The sequence below is a fragment of the Bufo gargarizans genome, chromosome 10, assembly GCF_014858855.1.
Source record: "Bufo gargarizans isolate SCDJY-AF-19 chromosome 10, ASM1485885v1, whole genome shotgun sequence".
Lineage (NCBI taxonomy): Eukaryota > Metazoa > Chordata > Amphibia > Anura > Bufonidae > Bufo > Bufo gargarizans.
This window is the reverse complement of record NC_058089.1, coordinates 63,729,520-63,756,151: the sequence shown is the minus strand read 5'-3', so window position 1 is coordinate 63,756,151 and position 26,632 is coordinate 63,729,520. Positions and strand designations below refer to the sequence as shown.

At 45.1% G+C, this 26,632-nt stretch overlaps 2 protein-coding genes across 5 annotated transcripts in view; one reads left to right on the top strand and one right to left on the bottom strand.

Moving 5' to 3' along the window:
* The window catches only part of DPP3 (dipeptidyl peptidase 3), a 135,829-nt gene extending 129,086 nt beyond the window's left edge, over nt 1–6,743 (bottom strand). Inside the window, exons 1-2 of one of the 4 annotated variants that reach the window (XM_044269901.1) lie at nt 6,665–6,709; nt 4,290–4,343 (exon numbers count right to left, since the gene is read on the bottom strand). In XM_044269901.1, the coding sequence (XP_044125836.1) occupies nt 4,290–4,315 (26 nt within the window). In that variant the 5' untranslated portion in view covers nt 4,316–4,343; nt 6,665–6,709. Of the gene's footprint in view, nt 1–4,239; nt 4,383–6,664 lie in introns of those variants that run through there. The other 3 variants (XM_044269900.1, XM_044269902.1, XM_044269899.1) reach the window with 3 other exon arrangements.
* A 138-nt stretch (nt 6,744–6,881) lies between these two features.
* The window catches only part of MRPL11 (mitochondrial ribosomal protein L11), a 76,233-nt gene continuing 56,482 nt past the window's right edge, over nt 6,882–26,632 (top strand). Inside the window, exons 1-2 of the mRNA XM_044270538.1 lie at nt 6,882–7,007; nt 19,572–19,696. Of these exons, the coding sequence (XP_044126473.1) occupies nt 19,574–19,696 (123 nt within the window). The 5' untranslated portion in view covers nt 6,882–7,007; nt 19,572–19,573. The remainder of the gene's footprint in view (nt 7,008–19,571; nt 19,697–26,632) is intronic.

The window sequence follows — 26,632 nt, the reverse complement described above, 5'->3', positions numbered from 1 at the left end:
AGAGTTTTCTTTATTTTTATGACTATAAAAATTGTAGATTCACACTGAAGGCATCAAAACTATGAATTAACACATGTGGAATTATATACATAACAAAAAAGTGTGAAACAACTGAAAATATGTCATATTCTAGGTTCTTCAAAGTAGCCACCTTTTGCTTTGATTACTGCTTTGCACACTCTTGGCATTCTCTTGATGAGCTTCAAGAGGTAGTCACCTGAAATGGTATTCACTTCACAGGTGTGCCCTGTCAGGTTTAATAAGTGGGATTTCTTGCCTTATAAATGGAGTTGGGACCATCAGTTGCGTTGTAGAGAAGTCAGGTGGATACACAGCTGATAGTCCTACTGAATAGACTGTTAGAATTTGTATTATGGCAAGAAAAAAGCAGCTAAGTAAAGAAAAACAAGTGGCCATCATTACTTTAAGAAATGAAGGTCAGTCAGTCCGAAAAATTGGGAAAACTTTGAAAGTGTCCCCAAGTGCAGTCACAAAACCCATCAAGCGCTACAAAGAAACTGGCTCACATGCAGACCGCCCCAGGAAAGGAAGACCAAGAGTCACCTCTGCTGTGGAGGATAAGGTCCTCCAAGTCACCAGCCTCAGAAATCGCAGGTTAACAGCAGCTCAGATTAGAGACCAGGTCAATGCCACACAGAGTTCTAGCAGCAGACACATCTCTAGAACAACTGTTAAGAGGAGACTGTGTGAATCAGGCCTTCATGGTAGAATATCTGCTAGGAAACCACTGCTAAGGACAGGCAACAAGCTAAAGAGACTTGTTTGGGCTAAAGAACACAAGGAATGGACATTAGACCAGTGGAAATCTGTGCTTTGGTCTGATGAGTCCAAATTTGAGATCTTTGGTTCCAACCACCGTGTCTTTGTGCTAGGGATCGACCGATATTGATTTTATAGGGCCGATACCGATAATTTGTGAACTTTCAGGCCGATAATTTATACCGATATTCTGTGAATTTTCATTTTTGAAAATAAAAAATTCCTACACAAATCTGCTGAAAATTTATGTTTATTGTTAATGTGTAGTTTTTTTTGTAAATATTTTTTTCATTTATACTTAATATATTTTTTTTTTTTTTACTTTTTCTAACTTTTAGCCCCCTTAGGGACTAGAACCCTTGTCCTATTCACCCTGATAGATCTCTATCAGGGTGAATAGGAGCTTTCACTGTCCCTGCTGCTCTGTGCTTTGTGCACACAGCAGCATGGAGCTCATCATGGCAGCTAGGGCTTTAATAGCGTCCTGGCTGCCATGGTAACCGCACTGCGCCACCAATGTTTTTAATGTGGGGGGGGGGGGGGCGCACTGCGCCACCAATAATTAATATACTGGGGGGCTTGGGGGGGGGGGGGGGCGCACTGCGCCACCAATGAAGTTAAATCTCTCATTTATTCATATACAGGAGGCGGGAGCTGGCTGCAGAATGACATAGCCGGCTCCCGACCTCTATGAGCGATAGCTGCGATCCGCGGCACCTGAGGGGTTAACCGAGGATCGCAGCTACAGCTCATAGAGGTCGGGAGCCGGCTATGTCATTCTGCAGCTCCCACCTCCTGTTCAATTTGAATGAATGAGAGATTTCTCTTCATTGGTGGCGCAGTGGCCTAAGCCCCTCCCCTTCTCTTGTCCCCTGTCCTCCCATTGGCAGCAGCAGCAGCACAAGGGGAGGGAGACACTGCTCCTTTTCCCCTGGGCTGCTGCTGAGGGAACACAGAGAGCGCTGTCAGCAGCGCGATCTGTGTTCCCAGTACGTTATCGTTATATCGGCAAAATAAATGCCGATACCGATAACAGTCAAAATCCTTAATATCGGCCGATAATATCGGTAAAACCGATAATCGGTCGATCCCTACTTTGTGCAACGCAGAAAAGGTGAACGGATGGACTCTACATGCCCGTTTCCCACCGTGAAGCATGGAGGAGGAGGTGTGATGGTGTGGGGTGATTTGCTGGTGACACTGTTGGGGATTTATTCAAAATTTAAGGCATACTGAACCAGCATGGCTACCACAGCATCTTGCAGCGGCATGCTATTCCATCAGGTTTGCGTTTAGTTGGACCATCATTTATTTTTCAACAGGACAATGACCCCAAACACACCTCCATGCTGTGTAAGGGCTATTTGACCATGAAGGAGAGTCATGGGGTGCTGCGCCAGATGACCTGCCCTCCACAATCATCGGACCTGAACCCAATCGAGATGGTTTGGGGTGAGCTGGACGCAGAGTAAAGGCAAAAGGGCCAACAAGTGCTAAGCATCTCTGGGAACTCCTTCAAGACTGTTGGAAGACCATTTCAGGTGACTACCTCTTGAAGCTCATCAAGAGAATGCCAAGAGTGTGCAAAGCAGTAATCAAAGCAAAAGGTGGCTACTTTGAAGAACCTAGAATATGACATATTTTCAGTTGTTTCACACTTTTTTTTGTTATGTATATAATTCCACATGTGTTAATTCATAGTTTTGATGCCTCCATTGTGAATCTACAATTTTCATAGTCATGAAAATAAAGAAAACTCTTTTAATGAGAAGGTGTGTCCAAACTTTTGGTCTGTACTATATGTTGGGGGGGGGGGGGGGAGGAACACCTCAATTTATTAACATATACATTATTTTTTACAATGAGACTCTAATGGTGACAAATACCATCTGTCTGAGGCAGGGCTCAGCAAAAATGCTTCCGTTACTGATAATACTGTATCCGTTATGAACTATCCGGTTGCATTATCTCCAACATAGCCAAGACTGATCAGTCATGAATTCCATTGAAAGTCAATGGGGACTGATCTGTTTTCTATTGTATCAGAATCCGTCCCCATTGACTTGCATTGTGGGTTATGACGGATCTGTCCTGCTCTGCATTCCAGGACGGAAAGAAAACCGCAGCATTTTGGAGCATTCCGTTCAGTTAAGTTTAGTCCCCATTAACAAAGAATGAGGATGAAACTGAAGCGTTTTCTCCGGTATTGAGACCCTATGACACAGGGGCGGACACAAAGAATGCAAAGAATGTGCCTGGGCCCCCTCCCTTCCAAGCCAAGTTCTTAACATAACCAATTCCGTCCTAACATTACTTATAGCAATACAAAACTTACAGGTTTAGGCTACGTCTACACAACGACATTGGTTGCGCAACATTTTGTTGCACTAATGTCACGCGGCAATTTTTATAATGGCAGTCTATGGTGTCGCGCTGCAACATGCTGCGACTGCGACGCAACAGTCGCAGAAAAATCCATCTCGAATGGATTTTCTGCGACTGTTGCGTTGCAGTATGTTGCATTTTGCAGTGTGACACCATAGACTGCCATTATAAAAATTGTTGCGTGACATTAGTGCAACAAAATGTCGCGCGACATTTGTCGTCGTGTAGACCTAGCTTAATTCTCTGCATTTTTGCCAGATTGTGGCCGGATCTCTGCCGTACCCCACAGTGGCGTATCTATCACGAGGCAAACAAGGCATTTGCCTAGGGCGGCAAAATGCCTTATTTGCCCCTTGTCCCATCCGTCTCATACGCTGGTATACTCAGATCCGATGGTATATTCTAACCTCCAGGCGTTCCCATGGTGACAGGGACGCTTGCCTGGGGGTTAGAATATACACGGCCACGCCGCTCACAGGAGTACATTAATAAACTGTAATCAGTAACTAACTTTAATCATCGCTAATATCTTTACTTGGATACCTTACTCTTATCTCCGGTAACAGCAGGCAGTGCGGGTGGCGGCACCCACTTACTGATGTCACATGTCTGTTCCTCCCACTAGGCGGTGCGGGCATGTAACGTCTGAGTGAGCGCTGCCTGCTGTTACCGGAGCTAAGAGTAAGGTATCCCAGTAAAGAGATTGGCGATGATTAAAGTTAAAGTTACTGATTACAGTTTATGAATGTACTCCCGTGAGCGTCGGGGAGGGGCGGTCTGTGGATGGCACTCTTTAGGGGATGGCACATAAGAAGGGGTGGGGTTTAGAGAAGGGGTTTGGCCTTGACAGGAAGGGGTGGCTCAAATTTATATTAGGGGGGTGCCAGAGTTTAGTCTCGCCTAGGGCAGCAGAAAACCAAGATACACCACTAGTACCCCATTATAGTTAACGGGGTCGGTGGACATTCTGTTTGCATTTAGCAGTTCCGGAGCATTCCGGCAGGCTGTTCTATGCTGGATCAGCCTGCCAGAATCACTAACTCAGATGTGAAGGTAGCCTAATACAGGACATACCTCTTACATCCCGTGACATCTTTTTTGATGTATATGTTCTCTGTCCTCACCTTCTCCTTTCTGACCACACCGCCATAATGATTTTTTTCAGTCATCTCTTCTCTCTGCAGGGTTTGACAGACAAACATCTTAGTTTCCTAGTTTTCCATTATCCTCCCACCTAATTAACACCCCTCTAATGCTGTACTCCATATACTAGTTACACACAGATTGTTCCCCTCCAATAATGAATGGCACACATTGTCCTAAAAAATAACTGCCCAGGAAATAGTGTCCCTGTGTGCTAAGCTGATACCGTGCCAGGGTGCCCAAAGTAACAGTGCTCCCCAAAATCCCACCAATAGAAATAATTATCTACCAGAGAACGCATAGTAGTAATGTCCCCACTGTGTCCCGGAAGTAATAATGCTCCTATAGTGCCAATACTAGTATTCAAGTTCCTCATAATCCCTCAACTGTCATAAAGCCCACCATAATGCCCCCGGTAGTAGTAATTCTCTTTATAACTTTGTGTAACAGTAGAAAAATGCCCCCTTATGATGTGTGCCAGTACATAAAAGTGCCCTGTAGAGTGGCAGTATAAAAAAAAAAAATACCTCCTCTTAGTGCCCCCTGTAAAGCCAATGTCCCCATAATAGCCTCATGTGTGCCAATGCCGCCTGTGTGCCCAAAAAACTCTTAGTACCCCCAGTTGAGCCAAAGTCCCCATAGTGCCCTATAATTTGCGCCAGTATAAAATAGTCCTATATCGGCAACCAAAAGTGCACCTCACCTTTCCCCTGAAAAATGTGCCAGTATAAAATGCCACCATAATGTTTGCCAGTATAATGCCCCTATATAATGACCCCAATAGTGCTCATTCCCCCCCCCCCATTCTCCATAGTGCCCCCATGTCTGCCAGTATATAAGATAGAACACTATGGGGGGGGGGGGTCCTTTCCCATATATAGTGCCCCCATGTGTGCCAGTTACGAAGATAGGGCCCCCCCTTAAAGGGGTTGTCCAGGTTCAGAGCTGAACCTGGATAGCCCTCCATTTTCACCCAGGCAGCCCCCCTGACATGAGCATCGGAGCAGTTCATGCTCCGATGCTCTCCTTTGCCCTGCGCTAAATCGCGCAGGGCAAAGGCATTTTTCAGAGTTCCGGTGACGTACCGGGGCTCTCCATGGGGCTGACAGGAACCCCGGTGACGTCACCGGCACTGATGGGCGGGATTTGGCTCTGCCCTAGCCAGTAAAACGGCTAGGGCAGAGCTAAAGCCCGCCCCTCAGAGCCGGTGACGTCACCGAACACACGGCTGGGCGGAAGTTACCGCCCGGCAGTGTGTTTTTGAAAACAAAAGAGCCCGTGCCCTGCGCAATCTAGCGCAGGGCACTGGAGCGCATCGGAGCATGAGATGCTCCCATGCTAGGCTCAGGGGGGCTGCCGGGGTGAAAATAAGGGTATGTCCGGGTTCAGCTCTGAACCCGGACAACCCCTTTAATGCTCCTCCCCCTCCATATTGCCCCCCTTGTGTGCCAGTATATAAAATAGGGCCCCAATAGTACTGCCCTCTCCATGGTGCCCACCATGTGTGTCAGTATTTAAAATAGGGCCCCCATAGTGTGCCCATGTGTGCAAGTACATAGGATAGGGCCCCAGTAGATACCCCATGAGTGCCAGATAGCGCCCCTTGCAAAGTGTTAAAAAACAAAAACAAAACACACGTATACTTATTACTTACCTCCTTGCTGCTTTCAGCGATGAGATTCAGGCATCTTCCGGCCTGTGTGCCGCACTCAGACAGCGCGATGATGTCATTGCGCCGGCCTCTGATAGGCTATAGGCACTAGACCTGCAACCTATGAGAGGACTGGGGAAGGGAGACACCTCTCCCCTGCCCCAGCATCCATCTGTACCACCGTCCTAATGACAGCGACACAGATGGAGATGAGCGCTTCCACAATGGAAGCGCTCATCTCCTCCTGCTGCTAGGTAAGAAGGCCCCCCCCCCCTTCTGCTCAGGGCCCCTGTGCAACTAACCAGCTTCTCATACGGTATATCCACCCCTGCTATGACGGATCTCAATACCAGAAAATAGAAACGCTAGGTGAAAGTAGCCTTATTTGTATTTTTTATATGTTAAACAGGTGGCAAAAACGTGATGTGAACCCAGCCTAACATATAGTTAAAGGTAGTGCAAAAACTAGGTGTGAACAGCCCTTGGGACAGGGAGAGCACATCGTTGCAGACCGTCACAAGACCGCCTCTATACACCACTACAGACTCCGATCAGCCACACGAGCGGAGACCCACTCAGCCACAAAGAAGGCGGCGATTAAGAGCGCGTTCTTCACTCATACATCGATTTACTGCTAGGAGCCCACGGCCATAACGACCCTGACAGCTGCAGAGTCCCGCATCGTCTGCACAGAACATCTCTCACCTGCTGCTGCTGCTGCGACGGCAAAGACACAAACTGAAGGATCAGCCCACATCCGGGTTACACCACAAGTCACCAAAATCCCGCCCACAAAGCCATCAGACCAATCAACAGTTCACTCCGAAGGCGTGGCTCATACTGGAACGTATTGTCCAATGAGAAGCGAGCATAGTACAGCCGGCGTTGTAACAAGAATCCTTACTCGTGTAAATACCTTACCCCTCGTGACTTCTAGGCGCTTCCCATATTCGAGGTTCCGCCCTCTTTTCTCAGCAGCCGGTAGAAGGTCGGAGGTTGTTTCTGAGGCCTGGGGTTCTTATTAGCGGTCCGTGCTTCCAGAGGTCAGGTGGGTGCAGGTCGCCTACATATGTTATATACACATTTCCCCAATGTTACACTCCGGTCTATGTGTTATGCCAGAGCTCTTCGAGGGAGTGTTGTACCCAATGTGTAAGCTTTGCCCCTCACATGTTTGGTGAATAGGAATATGAGTTAAATGCACATGATCAGGATTGCATGCAAATTTTCCGCGCTGTAGGTCATGTATATTTTAATCTATGAGAACATGAAATTTTTATGCAGACAAAGCAGATTTATATTTATTTTCTCTTTTTTCAGTGTGGGTTTTGACCTATGGTCTGGCTTTTAAAATCTGCAGCGTGTTAATTATTTTTCCTGACTGGATTTCCTCTATTCACTTCAATGGTGAGAGGAAAATCTGCATGTAAAAGCGGTCATGAGCCGTCATATCTCTCATCTACTTTATTTATCCATTGACACCTTGTCGAGGGTTCTGCGCACAGCCATTTAGTTGGTATCAGCAATTTGCTGCTGTAACAAAAAACGTTTCGTCTGCTAATGGGCAAAAACCATTTGTCCTATACTAAATCGAGTCTGCGGATTAAAAATCCAAAGTCAGAATTGTAACCTGATCACAAAATTTTGAAAGCATTGAATAATTATGAACAGAACGATTTTTACTCCAGCAATTACCTGATCTACATCTAAGTTTGCGTAGTAAACGGTGTATGAAAATGTAATTGAATAACAAAATTTGAAAAAGTCTTTTTTTTTCAGTTTTAAAATCTTACTTGAGCAAGGCCCAGTACTGTTAAGGCTACTTTCACACTAGCGTTCAAGCGGATCCGTTCTGAACGGATCCGCTCATATTAATGCAGACGGAGGCTCCGTTCAGTACGGATCCGTCTGCATTAATAACTTAGAAAAATTTCTAAGTGCGAAAGTAGCCTGAGCGGATCCGTTCAGACTTTACATTGAAAGTCAATGGAGGATGGATCCGCTTGAAGATTGAGCCATATGGTGTCATCTTCAAGCGGATCCGTCCCCATTGACTTCCATTATAAGTCAGGACGGATCCGCACGGCCAGGCGGACACCCGAACGCTGCTTGCAGCGTTCAGGTGTCCGCTCACTGAGCGGAGCGGAGGCTGAGCGCTGGCAGACAGATGCATTCTCAGTGGATCCGCCTCCACTGAGAATGCATTAGGGCCAGACGGCTGCGTTCAGGGCCACTTGTGAGCCCCTTCAAACGGAGCTCACGAGCGGACACCTGAACGCAGGTGTGAAAGTAGCCTAACAGTGCTTCAGGCCTCTGCTTTTGCGTTTGTAAACAGTCATGTTTTCCCATTGCAAAAACCCAGCAGTAGTTCCCCATCATTTTGGGATTACAGCGACCTTGATACCTGTTCTCCATTGTAGAAATATGTTCATGGAACCGCTCTCCATGTTCGTCACTTACATGTCCCACATTGGGTGGGAAAAAGTCAAGATGGGAATGTGAGAAATGCACTTTCAATGACATTCGGCAGCCAAATTGTTCATATGGTGTAAGCATGTTGTCTACTAATTCAGCACAGTTTGCAGCTCGTCTGTTCCTAAGGAAGTTCTGCACTACTAGCACAAATGCATCCCAAGCTGCAAGACGCACTCGCTTTGTCAGATTCTTGCGCTGATCATAAGTAGTGTATTTGCCGCATACTGTATATAGCAGAAATTGTCTGGATCGTTAACACATTTGCGTTTATCCATTTTAAGTTTCAAAACTGATAGCACTATAACAGATCACTTTATCAAAATCTGCCCAGCTTGTCTTCTATACTTATTGCTGACATCAGCCAGAGTGCGTCCGAACAGGTCTGGACATGTCCATTCGAATATCTCCAATATAATGCATTGATATTATAACTGAATAGGTTTTGCATGTATAACTGATCGCTTACATGTAAACAAACACGTATACTTATTACTTACCTCCTTGCTGCTTTCAGCGATGCGATTCGGGCATCTTCCGGCCTGTGTGCGCGGGCACTCAGACAGCGCGATTATGTCATTGCGCCGGCCTCAGGTTGCAGGCCTAGTGCCTATAGCCTATGAGAGGACTGGGGAAGGGAGACGCCTCTCCCCTGCCCCAGCATTCATCTGTACCACCGTCCTAAGGACAGCGACACAGATGAAGAGATGAGCGCTTCCACGCTTAAAATAGCAGAAACCCGGCGGCTTTAAAGGGAATCTGTCACCTGGTTTGAGCATATTAAAAGGTGTTACTACTGCCATGTACTAGGGATCGACCGATTATCGGATTTACCAATATTATCGGCCGATATTCAGGATTTTGAACGCTATCGGTATCAGCATTTATTTTGCCGATATTCCGATAGCGTATGGGGAACACAGATCGCGCTGCTGACAGCACTCTCCGTGTTCCCTCAGCAGCAGCACAGGGGAGAAGGAGCAGTGTCTCCTCCCCCTGTGCTGCTGCTGCCGCCAATGAAAGTACAGGGCACAAGAAGAGGGGAGGAGCTATGGCCACTGCTCCACCAATGAAGATTAATCTCTAATTTATGCATATACAGGAGGCGGGAGCTGGCTGCGCAGTATCACATAGCCGGCTCCCGACCTCTATGAGCTGTAGCTGCGATCTGCGGTAGTTAACTCCTCAGGTGCCGCGGATCACAGCTACTGCTCATAGAGGTCGGGAGTCGGCTATATGAGTCTGCAGCCAGCTCCCGCCTCCTGTTTATGAATAAATAAGATTAAGCTTCATTGGTGGCGCAGTGCGCCCCCCAGTATTAGACATTGGTGGCGCAGTGCGCCCCCCCTCCCCCCAAGCCCCTTAACCCCTTAAGGACATAGGACGTACCAATACGCCCTATTTCCCGAGTCCTTAAGGACCAAGGACGTACCGGTACGTCCTGACTTTAAAATCGGCATTCCGGCGCCGCAGGGGTTAATTTGAACAGGATGCCGGCTGAAATCATTCAGCCGGCATCCTGTTAAAACGCCAGGGGGGGTCATGTGACCCCCCCGTGTCGGCGATCGCAGCAAACCGCAGGTAAATTCAGACCTGCGGTTTGCTGCGCTTTTTGCAGTTTCTGATCCCCGCGGTCCCTGACCGCGGGGATCAGAAACTTTAGAGTGTCTAAAATCAATATAGTACACCCCCCCCCCTGCACCCCTGCATGATTTGATGGCGGCGGGTGGTGCAGGGGGGGTGTCGCAGGCGGTGGGGGCGTTGCGGGAGGCCGCCTCCCATTGAATAATTGTTGGTGTACAGTGGGTATACCAGGGTGCCAGCACATTGCTGGCACCCTGGTATAAACGGCTGACATCGTTGATGCGATGTCAGCCGTTTAACCCTTTCCATACAGCGGTCCGTACGGACCGCTGTATGGAAAAGGTTAACAGTAAAAGGGAGCTCCCTCCCTCTCCGATCGGGGGGCTGCTGTGCCTTTGCAGCCCCCCGATGGGAGAGGGAGAGAGCCCCCAGACAGCCCCCCGAAGCCCCGTCCTCACCCTTCCCCGTCTGCGAAGTTGTGGCAGACGGGGAAGGTTCCCATGACAACAGGACGCCTGCTCAGGCGTCCTGCTGTCCATGGTGCTGAACAGATCTATGCTGAAAGCATAGATCTGTTCAGTGTAAGTAAAATACAGTACAGAAACCTATATAGGTTCTGTACTGTATTTTACAGACATCAGACCCACTGGATCTTCAAGAACCAAGTGGGTCTGGGTCAAAAAAAAAAAAAAAGTGAAAAAAGTTAAGATAAAAAAAAAACATTTATCACTGAATAAAAAAAATAAAAAATAAAAATAAACTACACATATTAGGTATCGCCGCGTCCGTAACGACCTGATCTATAAAACGGTCATGTTACTTTCCCCGCACAGTGAACGCCATAAAAATAAAAAAATAAAAACTATGAGAAAATTGAAATTTTGCCCACCTTACTTCCCAAAAAAGGTAATAAAAGTGATCAAAAAAGTCGCATGTACGCCAAAATAGTACCAATCAAACCGTCATCTCATCCCGCAAAAAATTAGACCCTACTCAAGATAATCGCCCAAAAACTGAAAAAACTATGGCTCTTAGACTATGGAAACACTAAAACATCATTTTTTTTGTTTCAAAAATAAAATCATTATGTAAAACCTACATAAATAAAAATAAAGTATACATATTGGGTATTGCCGCGTCCGTATCGACCGGCTCTATATAAATATCACATGACCTAACCCCTCAGGTGACCACCATAAAAAATAAAAATAATAAATTGTGCAAAAAAAGCAATTTTTTGCCATCTTACGTCACAAAAAGTGTAATAGCAAGCGATCAAAAAGTCATATGCACCCCAAAATAGTGCCAATCAAACTGTCATCTCATCCCGCAAAAAATTAGACCCTACTCAAGATAATCGCCCAAAAACTATGGCTCTCAGACTATGGAGACACTAAACAATTTTTTGGTTTTAAAAATGAAGTTATTGTATAAAACTTACATAAATAAAAAAAATTGTATACATATTAGGTATCGCTGCGTCCGTGACAACCAGCTCTATAAAATTACCACGTGATCTAACCTGTCAGATGAATGTTGTAAATAACAAAAAAAAAAACGTGCCAAAAAAGCTATTTCTTGTTACCTTGCCGCACAAAAAGTGTAATATAGAGCAACCAAAAATCATATCTACCCTGAACTAGTACCAACAATACTGCCACCCTATTCCGTACTTTCTAAAATGGGGTCACTTTTTTGGAGTTTCTACTCTAGGGGTGCATCAGGGGGGCTTCAAATGGGACATGGTGTCAAAAAACCAGTCCAGCAAAATCTGCCTTCCAAAAACCGTATGGCATTCCTTTCCTTCTGCTCCCTGCCGTGTGCCCGTACAGCGGTCTACAACCACATATGAGGTGTTTCTGTAAACTACAGAATCAGGGCCATAAATAATGAGTTTTGTTTGGCTGTTAACCCTTGCTTTGTAACTGGAAAAAAAATATTAAAATGGAAAATCTGCCAAAAAAGTGAAATTTTGAAATTGTATCTCTCTATTTTCCATTAAATCTTGTGCAACACCTAAAGGGTTAACGAAGTTTGTAAAATCAGTTTTGAATACCTTGAGGGGTGTAGTTTCTTAGATGGGGTCACTTTTATGGAGTTTCTACTCTAGGGGTGCATCAGGGGGCTTCAAATGGGACATGGTGTCAAAAAAACTGTCCAGCAAAATCTGGCTTCCAAAAACCATCCGGCGCACCTTTCACTCTACGCCCCGCTGTGTGGCCGTACAGTAGTTTACAGCCACATATGGGGTGTTTCTGTAAACGGCAGAGTCAGGGCAATAAAGATACAGTCTTGTTTGGCTGTTAACCCTTGCTTTGTTAGTGGAAAAAATGGGTTAAAATTGAAAATTAGGCAAAAAAATGAAATTCTCAAATTTCATCCCCATTTGCCAATAACTCTTGTGCAACACCTAAAGGGTTAACGGAGTTTGTAAAATCAGTTTTGAATACCTTGAGGGGTGTAGTTTATAGAATGGGGTCATTTTTGGGCGGTTTCTATTATGTAAGCCTCGCAAAGTGACTTCAGAGCTGTAGTGGTCCCTAAAAATTGGGTTTTTGTAAATTTCTGAAAAATTTCAAGATTTGCTTCTAAACTTCTAAGCCTTGTAACATCCCCAAAAAATAAAATATCATTCCCAAAATAATTCAAACATGAAGTAGACATATGGGGAATGTTAAGTCATCACAATTTTTGGGGGTATTACTATGTATTACAGAAGTAGAGAAACTGAAACTTTGAAATTTGTTAATTTTTCAAAATTTTTGGTAAATTAGGTATTTTATTATGCAAAAAAATTAATTTTTTTGACTTTATTTTACCAGTGTCATGAAGTACAATATGTGACGAAAAAACAATCTCAGAATGGCCTGTATAAGTAAAAGCGTTTTAAGGTTATCAGCACTTAAAGTGACACTGGTCAGATTTGCAAAAAATGGCCTGGTCCTTAAGGTGAAAATGAGCCTGGTCCTTAAGGGGTTAAGCAGTGGTGGCGCATAGGGCCCCCCCCCCCCACAGGATCCCCTCTCCCCTGCTCCTCCGATCGGAGCCCCAGCAGTGTAATGCTGGGGCTCCGATCGGTTACCATGGCAGCCAGGACGCTATTGAAGCCCTGGCTGCCATGGTAAGCTCCATGCTGCTGTGTGCACAAAGCACAGAGCAGCAGGGACAGTGTGAGCTCCTATTCACCCTGATGGAGATCTATCAGGGTGAATAGGACAAGGGTTCTTTTCCCTAAGGGGCTAAAAGTTAGTAAAAAATAAAAAGTTACAAAAATAAAAAAAACACAAAAACACTTAAAAAATATTAAGTATAAATGAAAAAGAAAGAAAGATTTACAACAAAAAAAATACACATTAACAATAAACATTAATTTTCAGAAGATTTGTGGGAATTTTTTTTTTTTTTTTTCAAAAATGAAAATTCCCAGAATATCGGTATAAATTATCGGCTATCGGCCTAAAAGTTCACAAATTATCGGTATCGGCCCTAAAAAATCAATATCGGTCGATCCCTACCATGTACAATTAAATACCTTATTCCTTGCTGTAGTCTTTATTTTGTTTTTCAATAGTGATAAAATCCACATTTTAGGTTATGCAAATGAGTGTCCAAGGTGCCCAGAAGGGCGTTATTATCCTAATCTGGAGCCCAGGAACTCCCCCGTACAATGCTGGAAGAGGCATGCTTGGGCTCTAAAGGAAGGCGGGCTGCCTTCCTTTAGAGCCCAAGCATGCCTCTTCCAGCATACATAACTGCCCACACCCGAACTCTTTGCCACCTCCACTCTGAAATAGAACATGTCCTATTCTTGTCCGTTTTAGGCATTGTTACAATGGAGCCGCAAAAAAAGAAATTTGCATACGGCTTTCATCCATGTGTGTGTGTTTTTTTATTTATTTTTTGGTGTTTTGTGGATCTGCAATTTTCGGATTGCAAAACGCATACGATTGTGTGCATGTAGCCTTAATATCTGGGAATTTGTGGCATATCGATCGAAACTGGTAGTAATGCAGGCTCTGTAACCCAGAGACTCCTAGAATCTTTTCTAAGGCTCCATTCACACGTCCGCAAAATGGGTCCGCATCCTTTCCGCAATTTTGCGGAAAGGGTGCGGACCCATTCATTCTCTATGGGGACGGAATGTGCTGTCCGCATCCACATTTGCGGATCCGCACTTCCGCATCCGTACTTCCGTTTCCGCAAAAAAATAGAACATGTCCTATTCTTGTCCGCAATTGCGGACAAGAACAGGCATATTCTATTATGTCGGCAATGTGCGGTCCTCAAAATGCGGAAAGCACATTGCTGCTTTCCGTGTTTTGCGGATCCGTGTCTCCGTGTATCCGCAAAACACATTGCGGACGTGTGAATACAGCCTAAGGGTACTTTATTTTTATTTTTTATGCACTTACATAGCGCTAGTATATTCCGCAGCGCTTTACAGACATTAGCATCATTTCACACTAGCGTTATTATTTTCCGGTATCGAAATCCGGTAAAGTGTCTCAATACCGGAAAAAAACGCATCAGTTTTGTCCTAATGCATTCTGAATGGAAAGCAATCCGTTTAGTATGCTTCAGGATGTCTTCCGTTTCATCCCTTGTACGGTATTTTTTGCGGCCAAAATCCCGGAACAATACCGCACTTGCCAGATTTTCATAGAGATGTATTCATACCAGATCCGGTACCAAGTGTTCTGGAAATTACCGGATGCGATTTTCTGGTTTGCCCATGCACCGGGACATATGAGGAGCTATTTTTGCGTTTTGATCTTTAAATACCGGATCCGTTATTCTGGATGATAATGGATCCGGGAAAAAAAGGCTTTCCGTTTTGTACACCCTAAGGCTGGTTTCACATGGGCGTGACTGATTTGATCCGGGTGCGTTCAGGGTGCGTTCAGTGAAAATGCTGCGATTTTGGCATGCGCGTGATAAAAAACTGAATGTTTACAAACAACGTCTCTTAGCAAACATCAGTGAAAAACGCATCGCACCCGCACTTGCTTGCGGATGCAATGCGTTTTTCACGCAGCCCCATTCACTTCTATGGGGCCTGTCCTGCGTTACAAACGCAGAATATAGAACATGCTGCGATTTCAAAGCATTGCAGAAGTGATGCGTGAAAAAAAACGCTCATGTACACAGCCCCATTGAAATGAATGGGTCAGGATTCAGTGCGGGTGCTATGCGTTCACGTCACGCATTGCACCCGCGTGGAAATCACGCTCGTGTGAAAGGGACCTAAGGCCTCTTTCACACTACCGTTTTTTTTTTTTTCCATTTTGCGGTCTGTTTTTTGCGTTCCGTATATGGAACCATTCATTTCAATGGTTCCGCAAAAAAACTGAATGTGTTCCGTATGCATTCCGTTTCCGTATTTCTGTTTTTTCCGTTCCGTTGAAAGACAGGACACGTTCTATCATTGCCCGCAAATCACGGTCCGTGGCTCCATTCAAGTCAATGGGTCCGTGAAAAAAAAGGAACACCTACATAAATGCATCCGTATGTCTTCTGTTTCCGTTCCGTTTTTTCTGAACCATCTATTGAAAATGTTATGCCCAGCCCAATTTTTTTCTATTTAATTACTGTATATGCCATATGGAACAACGAAACGGAAACACAACGGATCCGTGAAAAACGGAACGCAAAACATTGAATTCAACATACTATAGTGTGAAAGAGGCCTAAGCCTGGGAGAGAGGGGATTATGCCTTCACCGAGGAGAGCGGTAGCTCCATCTTACTCCAAAACTCTGACAAGTTGTCCAGTTTTAGATTTAGGGAGTAGATGGGGTAAGTACTTGGCTGGGATAATAGGCGAGGGGGAGGAAGCAAGCACTGCGAAACACCTAGCATCCCTCTGGTGAGAGGATTCAAGATATTTTGTAGGCAATGAAGATGTGAAGTAACCCATAGCAGATGATGCAGAGAATTATCCAGAAGGGATTTCTCCAGGTCTGAGAGTAAATGGGCTTGTTGTTGAACAAATTCTGGCCGTATAGTACCTGTGTACATCTGGGAGGCCGGCACCTCCCAAACCTTTGGGGACAGTAAGATATGTAGGATATCCTGGGTCGGGAACCTTCCGAGAGAAAGCAGAAGAACAGATGCCTTACAGTAGTAAAAAAGGAGAGGGGAAGGTAAATTGTTTGCATGAGGTATAGAAATTTCGGCATGATAAAGGTGGTGAGGATTGCTTTTTTACCTAGCCTTGAAACATAAGGGGCTTTAATGTTCTGAAGTTGGGAAGAAACTGAGGTCAAAAGAGGTTGATATTTAAGGGAGTAGATCGCAGAGAGATCACTAGAAAGGCAAATTCCTAAATATGTAATATTTGGGAGCCAAGCAAAGGGTGCTAGGGCCTGGGCAGTAGACTCGTTCAAAGATGGTAGGGATACATTTAGTACTGTAGTTTTTGCATAATTGATCTTGAAATAGGGGTATATTCCAAATTGTTGCAGAAGGGAAAGGATATGGGGAAATGCTTCAGTGGGGTTAGTAATGAAGAGAAGCAGATTATCTGCGGTATGTGTTCTGTGAGGAGTGGAGAGTCCCTGGATATGCTCATGTTGACGAATAGCTCACCATAGTGTCACAGCCTTTTCACAGCTTTCCCTAGGTCAGTGATCACACATTCATGGATCACGTGGCCTAAGCGCAGCACAACTCCATAGAAAAGAATGGGGCTGAGCACAATACCAAGAACAGCCGCTATACAATGTATGGCGCTGTGCTTGGTGATAATGTAGAAGGTCGTGGTACTCACAGAAGCTCTGGTGTCTTCTCAAATAGCTGATTGGCGGGGGGTCTTGGTTGTTAGACCCCCACAGATCAGATACTGATCACTTAGGCCTATTGCACATGATTGTGTGCGCTCTGTGGCCGTGTTGCGGACCACATTTGCGGATCCGCAAAGTGAGGGCACTGTTTCGTGTGCATTCCGCATCACGGATGCGCGCCCATTCACTTCAATGGGTCCGCAAATCCGGAGATACAGAAGCACTATGGAGTGCTTCCTTGGGGTTTCGTCCAGTACTTCAGTTCCACCAAAAGATGGAACATGTGCTATCTTTTTGCGGAACGGACGAATCGCAGACCCATTAAAGTGGTGACTTCACATTTAACCCCTTGTATGCCACGGTCAAAGCTGTCCGCTTCATGCAGAGGGTTTGCGGAGGTACAGGTGTCCTCCGCATCTCCATCGGGTCCCCGCGATGCAGTGGCGGGGACCGGATGGCAGAGAAGGCATAAAAGCTGACACCCGATGCATTACAATTCAGGTTGTATTGTAATGCATTGCAGAGGGGATCATACCCCAGAAGTTGAAGTCCCATAGTGGGACAAAAATAAAAAGTAAGTGTTTTTCATTAATTAAAAAATAAATTCCCAAAATAAAACACATCAAATTGTGAAGAAAAAAGAACAAAAAACAAACATGTTGGGTATTGCTGTGTCCATAACGACCGACTCTATAAAAATATTGCATGAACCACCCACTCACCTGAACGCCGTAGAAAATATAAAATAAAAACTGCAAAAAACTTTTTTTTTTTTGTCACCTTACATCACAAAAGTACAACACCAAGCGATCATCAAACTGTCATCCTGCAAAAAATTAGCCCCTTCATAAAACAATCAGGCAAAAAAAAAAAAACTATAGCTCTCAGAATATGGAGACGCTAAAACATTAATATACAGTACAGACCAAAAGTTTGGACACACCTTCTCATTCAAAGAGTTTTCTTTATTTTCATGACTATGAAAATTGTAGATTCACACTGAAGGCATCAAACTATGAATTAACACATGTGGAATTATATACATAACAAAAAAGTGTGAAACAACTGAAAATGTCATATTCTAGGTTCTTCAAAGTAGCCACCTTTTGCTTTGATTACTGCTTTGCACACTCCGTCAAAACATATGCAAACTGATGGCATTTGGCGGACGTATCAGGATCCTGATCCGTATGACAAATGCATTGACATGCCGGATCCATCTCTCCGGTGTCTGTTTTTTTTTGGGGGGGGGGGTTCAAATTTTTTTTGCTGTCTGAGCATGCGCAGTTTGGAAAAACTGATCCGTTTCAATGGGAAAAGGCGGCATTCCGGCAAGTGTTCTGGAATCTTGGACGGAGATGAAACCGCAGCATGCTGCTGTATTATCTCCGTCCTGAAAAGGCAAAAAGACTGAACTCAAGACATCCTGATGCATCCTGAACGGATTGCTCTCTATTCAGAATGCTTAGAATAAAACTGCCAAGTTCTTTTCCGGTATTAAGCCCCTAGGATGGAACTCAATGCCAGAAAAGAATAACGCTATTGTGAAAGTACCCTTACTGGAAAAAAAAAGATTAAAATGGAAGATCTGCCCAAAAAGTGAAATTCTGAAATGTCATCTCTAGTTTCCTTTTTAATTCTTGTGGAACACCTAAAAGGTTAACAACGTTTGTAAAATAAGTTTTGAATAACTTGAGGGGTGTAGTTTCTAAAATGGGGTCATTTTGGGTGGTTTCTATTATGTAAACCTCACAAGGTGACTTCAGACCTGAACTGGTCCTTTTAAAAATTGGGTTTTTGGAAATTTTCTTAAAAATTTCAAGATTTGCTTCTAAACTTCTAAGCCTTCTAACGTCCCAAAAAATAAAATGCCATTCAGAAAATGATCCAAACATGAAGTAGACATATGAGAAATGTTAAGTAATAACTATATTAGGAGGTATCACTATCTGTTTTAAAAGCAGAGAAATTGAAATGTTGAAAACTGATATTATTTTAATATTTTTATTTTTTAAGATTTTTGGTAAGTTTGGTATTTGTTTATAAAAATAAAAAAAATATTTTAACTCAATTTACCAGTGTCATGAAGTACAATATGTGAAGAGAAAACAATCTCAGAACGGCCTGGATAAGTCAAAGCATTTTAAAGTTATCACCACATAAGGCTACTTTCACATTAGCGTTCGGGGCTCCGCTTGTGAGTTCCGTTTGAAGGCTCTCACAAGTGGCCCCGAACATATCCGTCCAGCCCTAATGCATTCTGAGTGGATCCGCTCAGAATGCATCAGTCTGGCAGCGTTTGGGCTCCGCTCAGCAGGCGGACACCTGAAGGCTGCTTGCAGCGTTCGGGTGTCCGCCTGGCCGTGCGGAGGCAAACGGATCCGTCCAGACTTACAATGTAAGTCAATGGGGGTGGATCCGTTTGAATTTGACACAATTTGGCTCAATTTTCAAACGGATCCATCCCCCATTGACTTTTAATGTAAAGTCTGTACGGATCCGTCTGCGGCTACTTTCACACGTAGAATTTTTTTTAAAATATACTGCAGACGGATGCGTTTTGAACAGATCCATCGTCTGCATTATATGAGCGGATCCGTCTGACAGATCCGCTCTGAACGCAAATGTGAAAGTAGCCTTAAGTGACATGTCAGAAATGCAAAAAATGGCCTTGTCCTTGAGGTGAAAAATGGCAGGGTCCTGAAGGGGTTAACATTACTATTATTTTTGTTGTATGTGTTGTAGAGTTGATTAATATGATGTTTTCTCCATTAGATATGTCTAAGGCATCTCGTGCAGTGAAGGCTGTGAAGAAAGCTGATGTCGCTGGTGTGATTCGAGCCATGGTGGGAGCTGGACAGGCAGCACCAGGACCTCCTTTGGGACCCACCTTGGGACAGGTTTGCAAATCGCCTGTATAGGAGTTAAAGTTTTCAGCAATTTTAATATTGATGACCTATCAGGATATTTCATCAATATCAGATAGGTGGGGGTCCGCCACCCGGAACCCCTGCTAATTAGCTGATTGAAGGGAAGGCCGTGTTCTGTGCCGGCGAAGCCTTTCCTTGATTGTTTACTTTCTCACTGTTAACAGCGCAGTGGTGACAGATGTCACTACTAATATATATATATATATATATATATATATATATATATATATTAGTACAGACCAAAAGTTTGGACACACCTTCTCATTCAAAGAGTTTTCTTTATTTTTATGACTATGAAAATAGTAGATTCACACTGAAGGCATCAAAACTATGAATTAACACATGTGGAATTAAATACATAACAAAAAAGTGTGAAACAACTGAAAATATGTCATATTCTAGGTTCTTCAAAGTAGCCACCTTTTGCTTTGATTACTGTTTTGCACACTCTTGGCATTCTCTTGATGAGCTTCAAGAGGTAGTCACCTGAAATGGTTTTCACTTCACAGGTGTGCCCTGTCAGGTTTAAGAAGTGGGATTTCTTGCCTTATAAATGGGGTTGGGACCATCAGTTGCATTGTGGAGAAGTCAGGTGGATACACAGCTGATAGTCCTACTGAATAGACTGTTAGAATTTGTATTATGGCAAGAAAAAAGCAGCTAAGTAAAGATAAACGAGTGGCCATCATTACTTTAAGAAATGAAGGTCAGTCAGTCCGAAAAATTGGGAAAACTTTGAAAGTGTCCCCAAGTGCAATCATACAAACCATCAAGTGCTACAAAGAAACTGGCTCACATGCGGACCGCCCCAGGAAAGGAAGACCAAGAGTCACCTCTGCTGCGGAGGATAAGTTCATCCGAGTCACCAGCCTCAGAAATCGCAGGTTAACAGCAGCTCAGATTAGAGACTAGGTCAATGCCACACAGAGTTCTAGCAGAAGACACATCTCTAGAACAACTGGTAAGAGGAGACCCAGTGTGGATAGTAATGTCACCAATGAAGAATGGTCAGCTGTTAAATGGCTCTCCAATATGGATGACATTGTAGTGAAACCGGCGGACAAGGGGGGAAATATTGTACTTCTTACCAAGGAATACTATATACAGGAGGCATATAGGCAGTTAGATGACACCTCTGTCTATCAAAGACTTGAGAGGGATCCCATCCCTATTATTTTGGTGCAACTCCGCGAATTACTTACGCGGTATATCGACTTGGATTTTTTTCACGGCGCGTATCATGGATCGGCTTGTGCCACCGTCCCCCAGTAAACCTACATTGTATTTTTTTACCAAAAATTCACAAGTCACTGACCCATCCACCGGGACGTCCTATTGTTGTGGGGATAGGGTCAGTGACAGAGCCTTTAGCTAAATATTTGGATTGGCTGCTTAGACCACTCTTGTCGCATGCTCCCACTTACCTACAGGACACCAATTCCTTCCTGGAGGTATTGAATCACTTCCAGTGGCGGGACGATTTCAATTTGGTGTCACTTTACGTTGAAAGCCTGTACACCCGTATCCCACATGGGAAGGGTGTACAGGCTGTCATTAGAATTCTCAGCAACACAGACAAGATTGATATCTATTGCAGCTTTGTCCAGGAGGCACTCAATTTTGTACTTGGTAACAATGTGTTTACATTTGGGGGGCCGCTGGTACAGGCAGATCCATGGGTACGCCGGTATCTTGCACCTTTGCCAATTTATTTTTATCAGTTTTGTATATTCCACTTCGAATCGGTACCTTCTGTACATTAAACTATATTTACGCTATGTGGATGACGTGTTCATGGTGTGGCAGGGCTCCAGGCAGCTGTGTGAAGACTTTGTGCATTTCCTTAATGACAATAATGACATGAACATGAGATTCACTATGAATTTTGGAGGTGGATCACTAGAATTTCTTAATGTCATGGTCACTATTGAGAATAGCACATTAGTCACCAAAGGCTATCGTAAGCCCACGGCCACCAATTCCCTGTTGCACCATCACAGTTACCACCCACGTAGCGTAAAACGTGCACTGCCGTATGGCCAATTTATTAGGCTGAGGCGCATAAATAGATGGGCTATAGACAACAGGCCCTAGAACTCAAGAATGGGTTATTACAGAGGGGGTACCCTGAAAACATGCTGGATGTGGCATTAACAAAGGCAGGCCGCTTTACTCAAAAGGAGCTGCTTGAAGGCAAAAATAAAAGTAAAAATGATAATGAATCAAAAAGTAATATGGAGAGATTTGCTTTTGCCTTCAGGTTTAGCCCTTTAGCGGATACCATTAGACAAGCCATATTTAAAAACTGGGAGATTCTCAAGAACGAAGAGGGATTACAGGACTTAGCAGAAAACAAACCACTTGTCACCTTTAAAAGATGTCATACTATCAGAGATAAATTAGTGAGGAGTAGATTGAGGGATTACAGGATTTAGCAGAGCAGCCATCACATATAAAGCCCCTATCAGTACTGCTTTGCTAAACTAGCTGTAATCGCTTCTCTGCAGTACTCGCTATGCGGGCAGGGCGGCAGTGCACGTCACTCACTCAGTCATGCTCCAGCCCCTCCCACTTGATTAATGAGTGGTGAGTGACGTGCGCTGCTGCCCTGCGTGCATAGCGATTACAGCTAGTTTAGCAAAGCAGTACTGCTAAGGGCTGCAGCATACACTTTATATGTGATGGCTGGGCTGCTATAACTGGGGCCCAATTTAATGGGGTCAATTTCCCCCCCCCCCCCCTTAACAGTCCCCCACAGGATCCCCCCAGGATGCTGTCCTCCACAGGATCGCCGCGCCCTGTCATTGAGGCTGGGCGCCACTAACCGGCACCTGCCACTTACGTTTGTATTTCAGTGTAAATTATATGCATAGGTTGCGCATTAACACTCATCCCCCCCCCCCCCCTCAAGTGTTATATTCATTGGTGGCGCGCACAGGGTCTGCACCTCCCTCCCCTCTCAGTAATTTCATTTGTGGCAGCGGCAGCTTCTGTTCGGAGCCCCATGATTTCACTGTTGGGGCTCCAGTTTCCATGTCAGCCAGGCAGGAAGCTACTAAAGCCATACTTGACTGCCATGGTAAGCTCCCTGCTGCCGTGTGCATAAAGTGCCGCAGGGACAGTGTAAAATCCTATTCACCCTAATAGGTCTCTCTTAGGGTGAGTAAGACAAGGGATCAAAAGATCCCGGGTCTAGCCGCCTAAGGCCTCATTCACACAGTCAGTGTTTGGTCAGTGATTTCCATCAGTGATTGTGAGCCAAAACCAGGTGCGGCTCTAAACACAGAACAGGTGCAGATCTTTCCCTTATACCTTATGTCTGTGGAGGCTCCAGTCTTGGTATTGGCTCACGATCACTGATGGAAATTACTGATCAAAACACTGTGTGAATGAGGCTTAAGGGGGCTATTGGTTATTAATTAAAGTAAAAAATAATATTCCCATCTCACACAATGGGGGCATATCGCTAGGATATGCCCCCATTGTCTGATAGGTGCGGGTCCCACCGCTTGGACCCACACCTACAACGAGAACAAAGTGGGGAGCACTGTGGCTGGAGGACCCCGTATTTCCTGAGGTCCGTCCACCCCCAAGCGCTGCTCCCATAGAAGTGAATGGGAGCGCACCGAGCATGCGTGGCCCATGCTCCCATTCATTTCTATGAAGCAGACGGCAATACTCGGCTATTTTCGGCAGCCCCATAGAAATGAATAGAGGGCGGCTGTGCAGTGTGCCCTCTGTTCATTTCCCCGCTCCGTTCTCATTGTAGGTGCTGGTCCCAGCGGTGGGACCTGCATCTATCAGACAATGGGGGCATAACCTAACGATATGCACCCATTGTCTGAGATGGCAAAACCCCTATAATAGTTTAAATCACCCCCTTTCCCAATTTTACAAATAAAATATATAACAAATAATAAAATAACATATTACATATCACCATTAACTTATATGTGGCAATTATTGTGAATGAGCATTCTTATGAACACGTTACTAATAATTGGCTAAAAAATCATGAGATGATTATTTTCTTTTATATAAATGCATTGTGTTCAATAGAGAATTAGCAGAAAATTGTATGATTTTCCTAGTTTATGACGTAAAGTCATGATTTTATGAAAGACACGGAGGTGAGTATTGCATTCTCTCTCTTCACTGAATTCCATAGCAGCAAAGAAGAATAACCAAGGTAACATACAGAAACACCCCTAAGGGTAACCCCTCCCACCAACCAGTCCATAAATAGGCCCTCCTAAATGTAATCTTCCTCTTTTCTTTGTCAAACCATAGAACCAACGGGCCCTAAACGAGACACTGGAATTTCTTCAAACCGGTGAAACTCCAACGGGACACGACCATAACACTGATCCAAACTGGAGCACCAACAACGGCATGTGCAGGCATAGGACTTAAAAGAACCACTCCGGAACCAAGGAACTCAACCTAAGGAAAAAGGAGAACAAAATGCTTGGTAATTGCATGGCAAAAATCGACCCATAACAATAAAATGATAACCATAGCAAAACCTGGTAAGGTACAGCTTACATAATAAGATAATCAAACAATAGGAACTAGTAGATGCACTTCCCACAGAAATTATATTACAAACCCAAAACAAACCGGGAGAGGATAGGGAGGGCAATACTCTCCTCTCTTTCATAAAATCATGACTTTACGTCATAAACTAGGAAAATCATACAATTTTATATCAAGACACAGAAGCTCATATTGCAAGTTTAAAGCTATGAAATAACCGACGAAAAGGCGTGAGGACTAGGTCTGAAATAAAAATCCCTAAACGTAGATGCCCTGGACCAGTCCGCCAACTTCATAATATCCTCCAGACGGGCTCCCGAGACCACCATCGACATCACAGAAGCACCTCGAACTGAATTGGCTGTGAAGACAGAGGTATCTATGCCCGGAAGAGATGGAATCCATTTGACCCAGCGAGAAAGGGTAACACTGGTGAACGGTGTGAAAGGCCTACGAAAGGAAATAAAAAGTTGCGGAGAGTCTGAGGATCGCAGGGATGAAGTCTGTAAAAGGTACTCCCTGAAACACGACACCGGACAAACCGCCAGAGATTCGGGAAAGGCAGGGTAAGAAACCGATCTGATAGCGGTCTTGGTACGCCGGCAAATGTTGAAAGTTACCCCATCTGGGGTAAAGGAGACCGCGTCAAAGTCCAAAGCACGGACATCAGAAACCCGCTTACAAGATATCAGGCAAAAATGAGTGAATAGTTTTGCCGTAAGTTGATGAAGAGATGGATACGAATTAAGAGGCCAATGAGACAGGAAATCAATGACTAAAGAAACGTCCCACAACGAAGAGAATCGAGGCCGAGAGAGGCAAGAACCCTTGAGCAACCGGCACACCAATGTATGCTGACCCACAGGGCACCCGGAGAAACCTTGATGATGGGAGGAAATAGCTGACCTGTACAAATTAATAGTTCGATACGCCTTGGCGTCTTCAAAGAGTGAGGACAGAAACTGTAAAATATCCTCTACAGGAGCCGAAATGGAATCCAGGTGCCGTTCCATGCACCAACGAGTCCAAGAACCCCAAGCTGCCCGGTAGGCACGTCTGGTACCGGGGGCCCAACGCACTCTCCAGAAGGAATCGAGTTGTCTCTGATACTCCAGCGATGTCCCAGCGACCCCTGAAACTCTGCACACCAGAAGACGCAGCGAGCTATCCATCAGGAGGGGGTGGTGCTGATCCATTGGTCCTCGAAGGAGATCCGCGAGGGTCCTCGGACCAGCAGCTCCAGAAGTTGGGAAAACCACACCTGTGCCTGCCTGAAAGGAGCCACCAGAACTATCTCCGCCGCTTGGTGACGTACCTGAGATAGTACCCGAGGATCAAAGCGAAGTGTGGGAAGGCATAGGAGAGGGTGCCTGACCAATCCTGGAGAAGCGCGTCCACTGCTTCCGACTGAGGATCCGGTCTCCAACTGTAATATCTGGACAACTGGACGTTCCAAAAAGGTCCCCAGAGGGATTCGATGGAAGAGAACACTGTCGACTCCAATCTCCAGTCGCTGTAGTCCGAGATGTACAGAGAATTCTAATCTGCGTGGTAATTGAGAAGACCCAGAACATACTCCGCCACCACCGTGAAGCCCCTGTCCAGACAGAAGGACCAGAACTCCTTCGCCAGATGCGTCAACATTGCAGAACGAGTGCCGCCCATGGAGTTCACATAGCGAACGGCTGACACCTTGTCCATCCTGAGTCGTATGCAAGCACTTGTCGCTGGTGAAGCTCTGAATCGCGTAGGAGCCCGCTAAAAGCTCCAGGGCATTGATGTGCAAAGTCGCCTCCGACGTCGACCAAGGACCCCCGGTGGAAACGCCGTTGCAGCGCGCACCCCATCCCTGCAGGCTGGCGTCCGACTCTATAACCAAATCCGGCTGTGTCCCACGATGGCTTTGCCGTTCCACGCGTCGAGATTGTGAATCCACCACGTCAGTTTGTCTCTGGTGTCCTGATCCAGGACCACTGAGTCTGCGTAGGAGGCACCCACCTGCAGATGTGCAATTTTGAGCCGTTGAAGTGCCCGGTAATGAAGCAGAGCTGGAAAAATCGCCTGAATACAGGATGACAGCAGACCCACTATCCAGGCCAAGTGCCGTAGGGAAACCCGGGGAAGCCGCAAGGTGTGACGGAGCTCCTTGCAGATGGATTGGACCTTGGCCAGGGGAAGGCGCAGAGTGCGTGCAGTGGAATCCACCGTGAATCCCAAGAACTCCATGGATCTCAACGGATGAAGACAAGATTTCTCTCGATTTTGATAATGAACCCTAGGCTGGTGAGAAGGGAAATGGACAAACGCAGGTGAGCCAGAAGGATGGACGGATCCTGGGCAATGAGCAGCCTGTCGTCCAAGTAAATTATC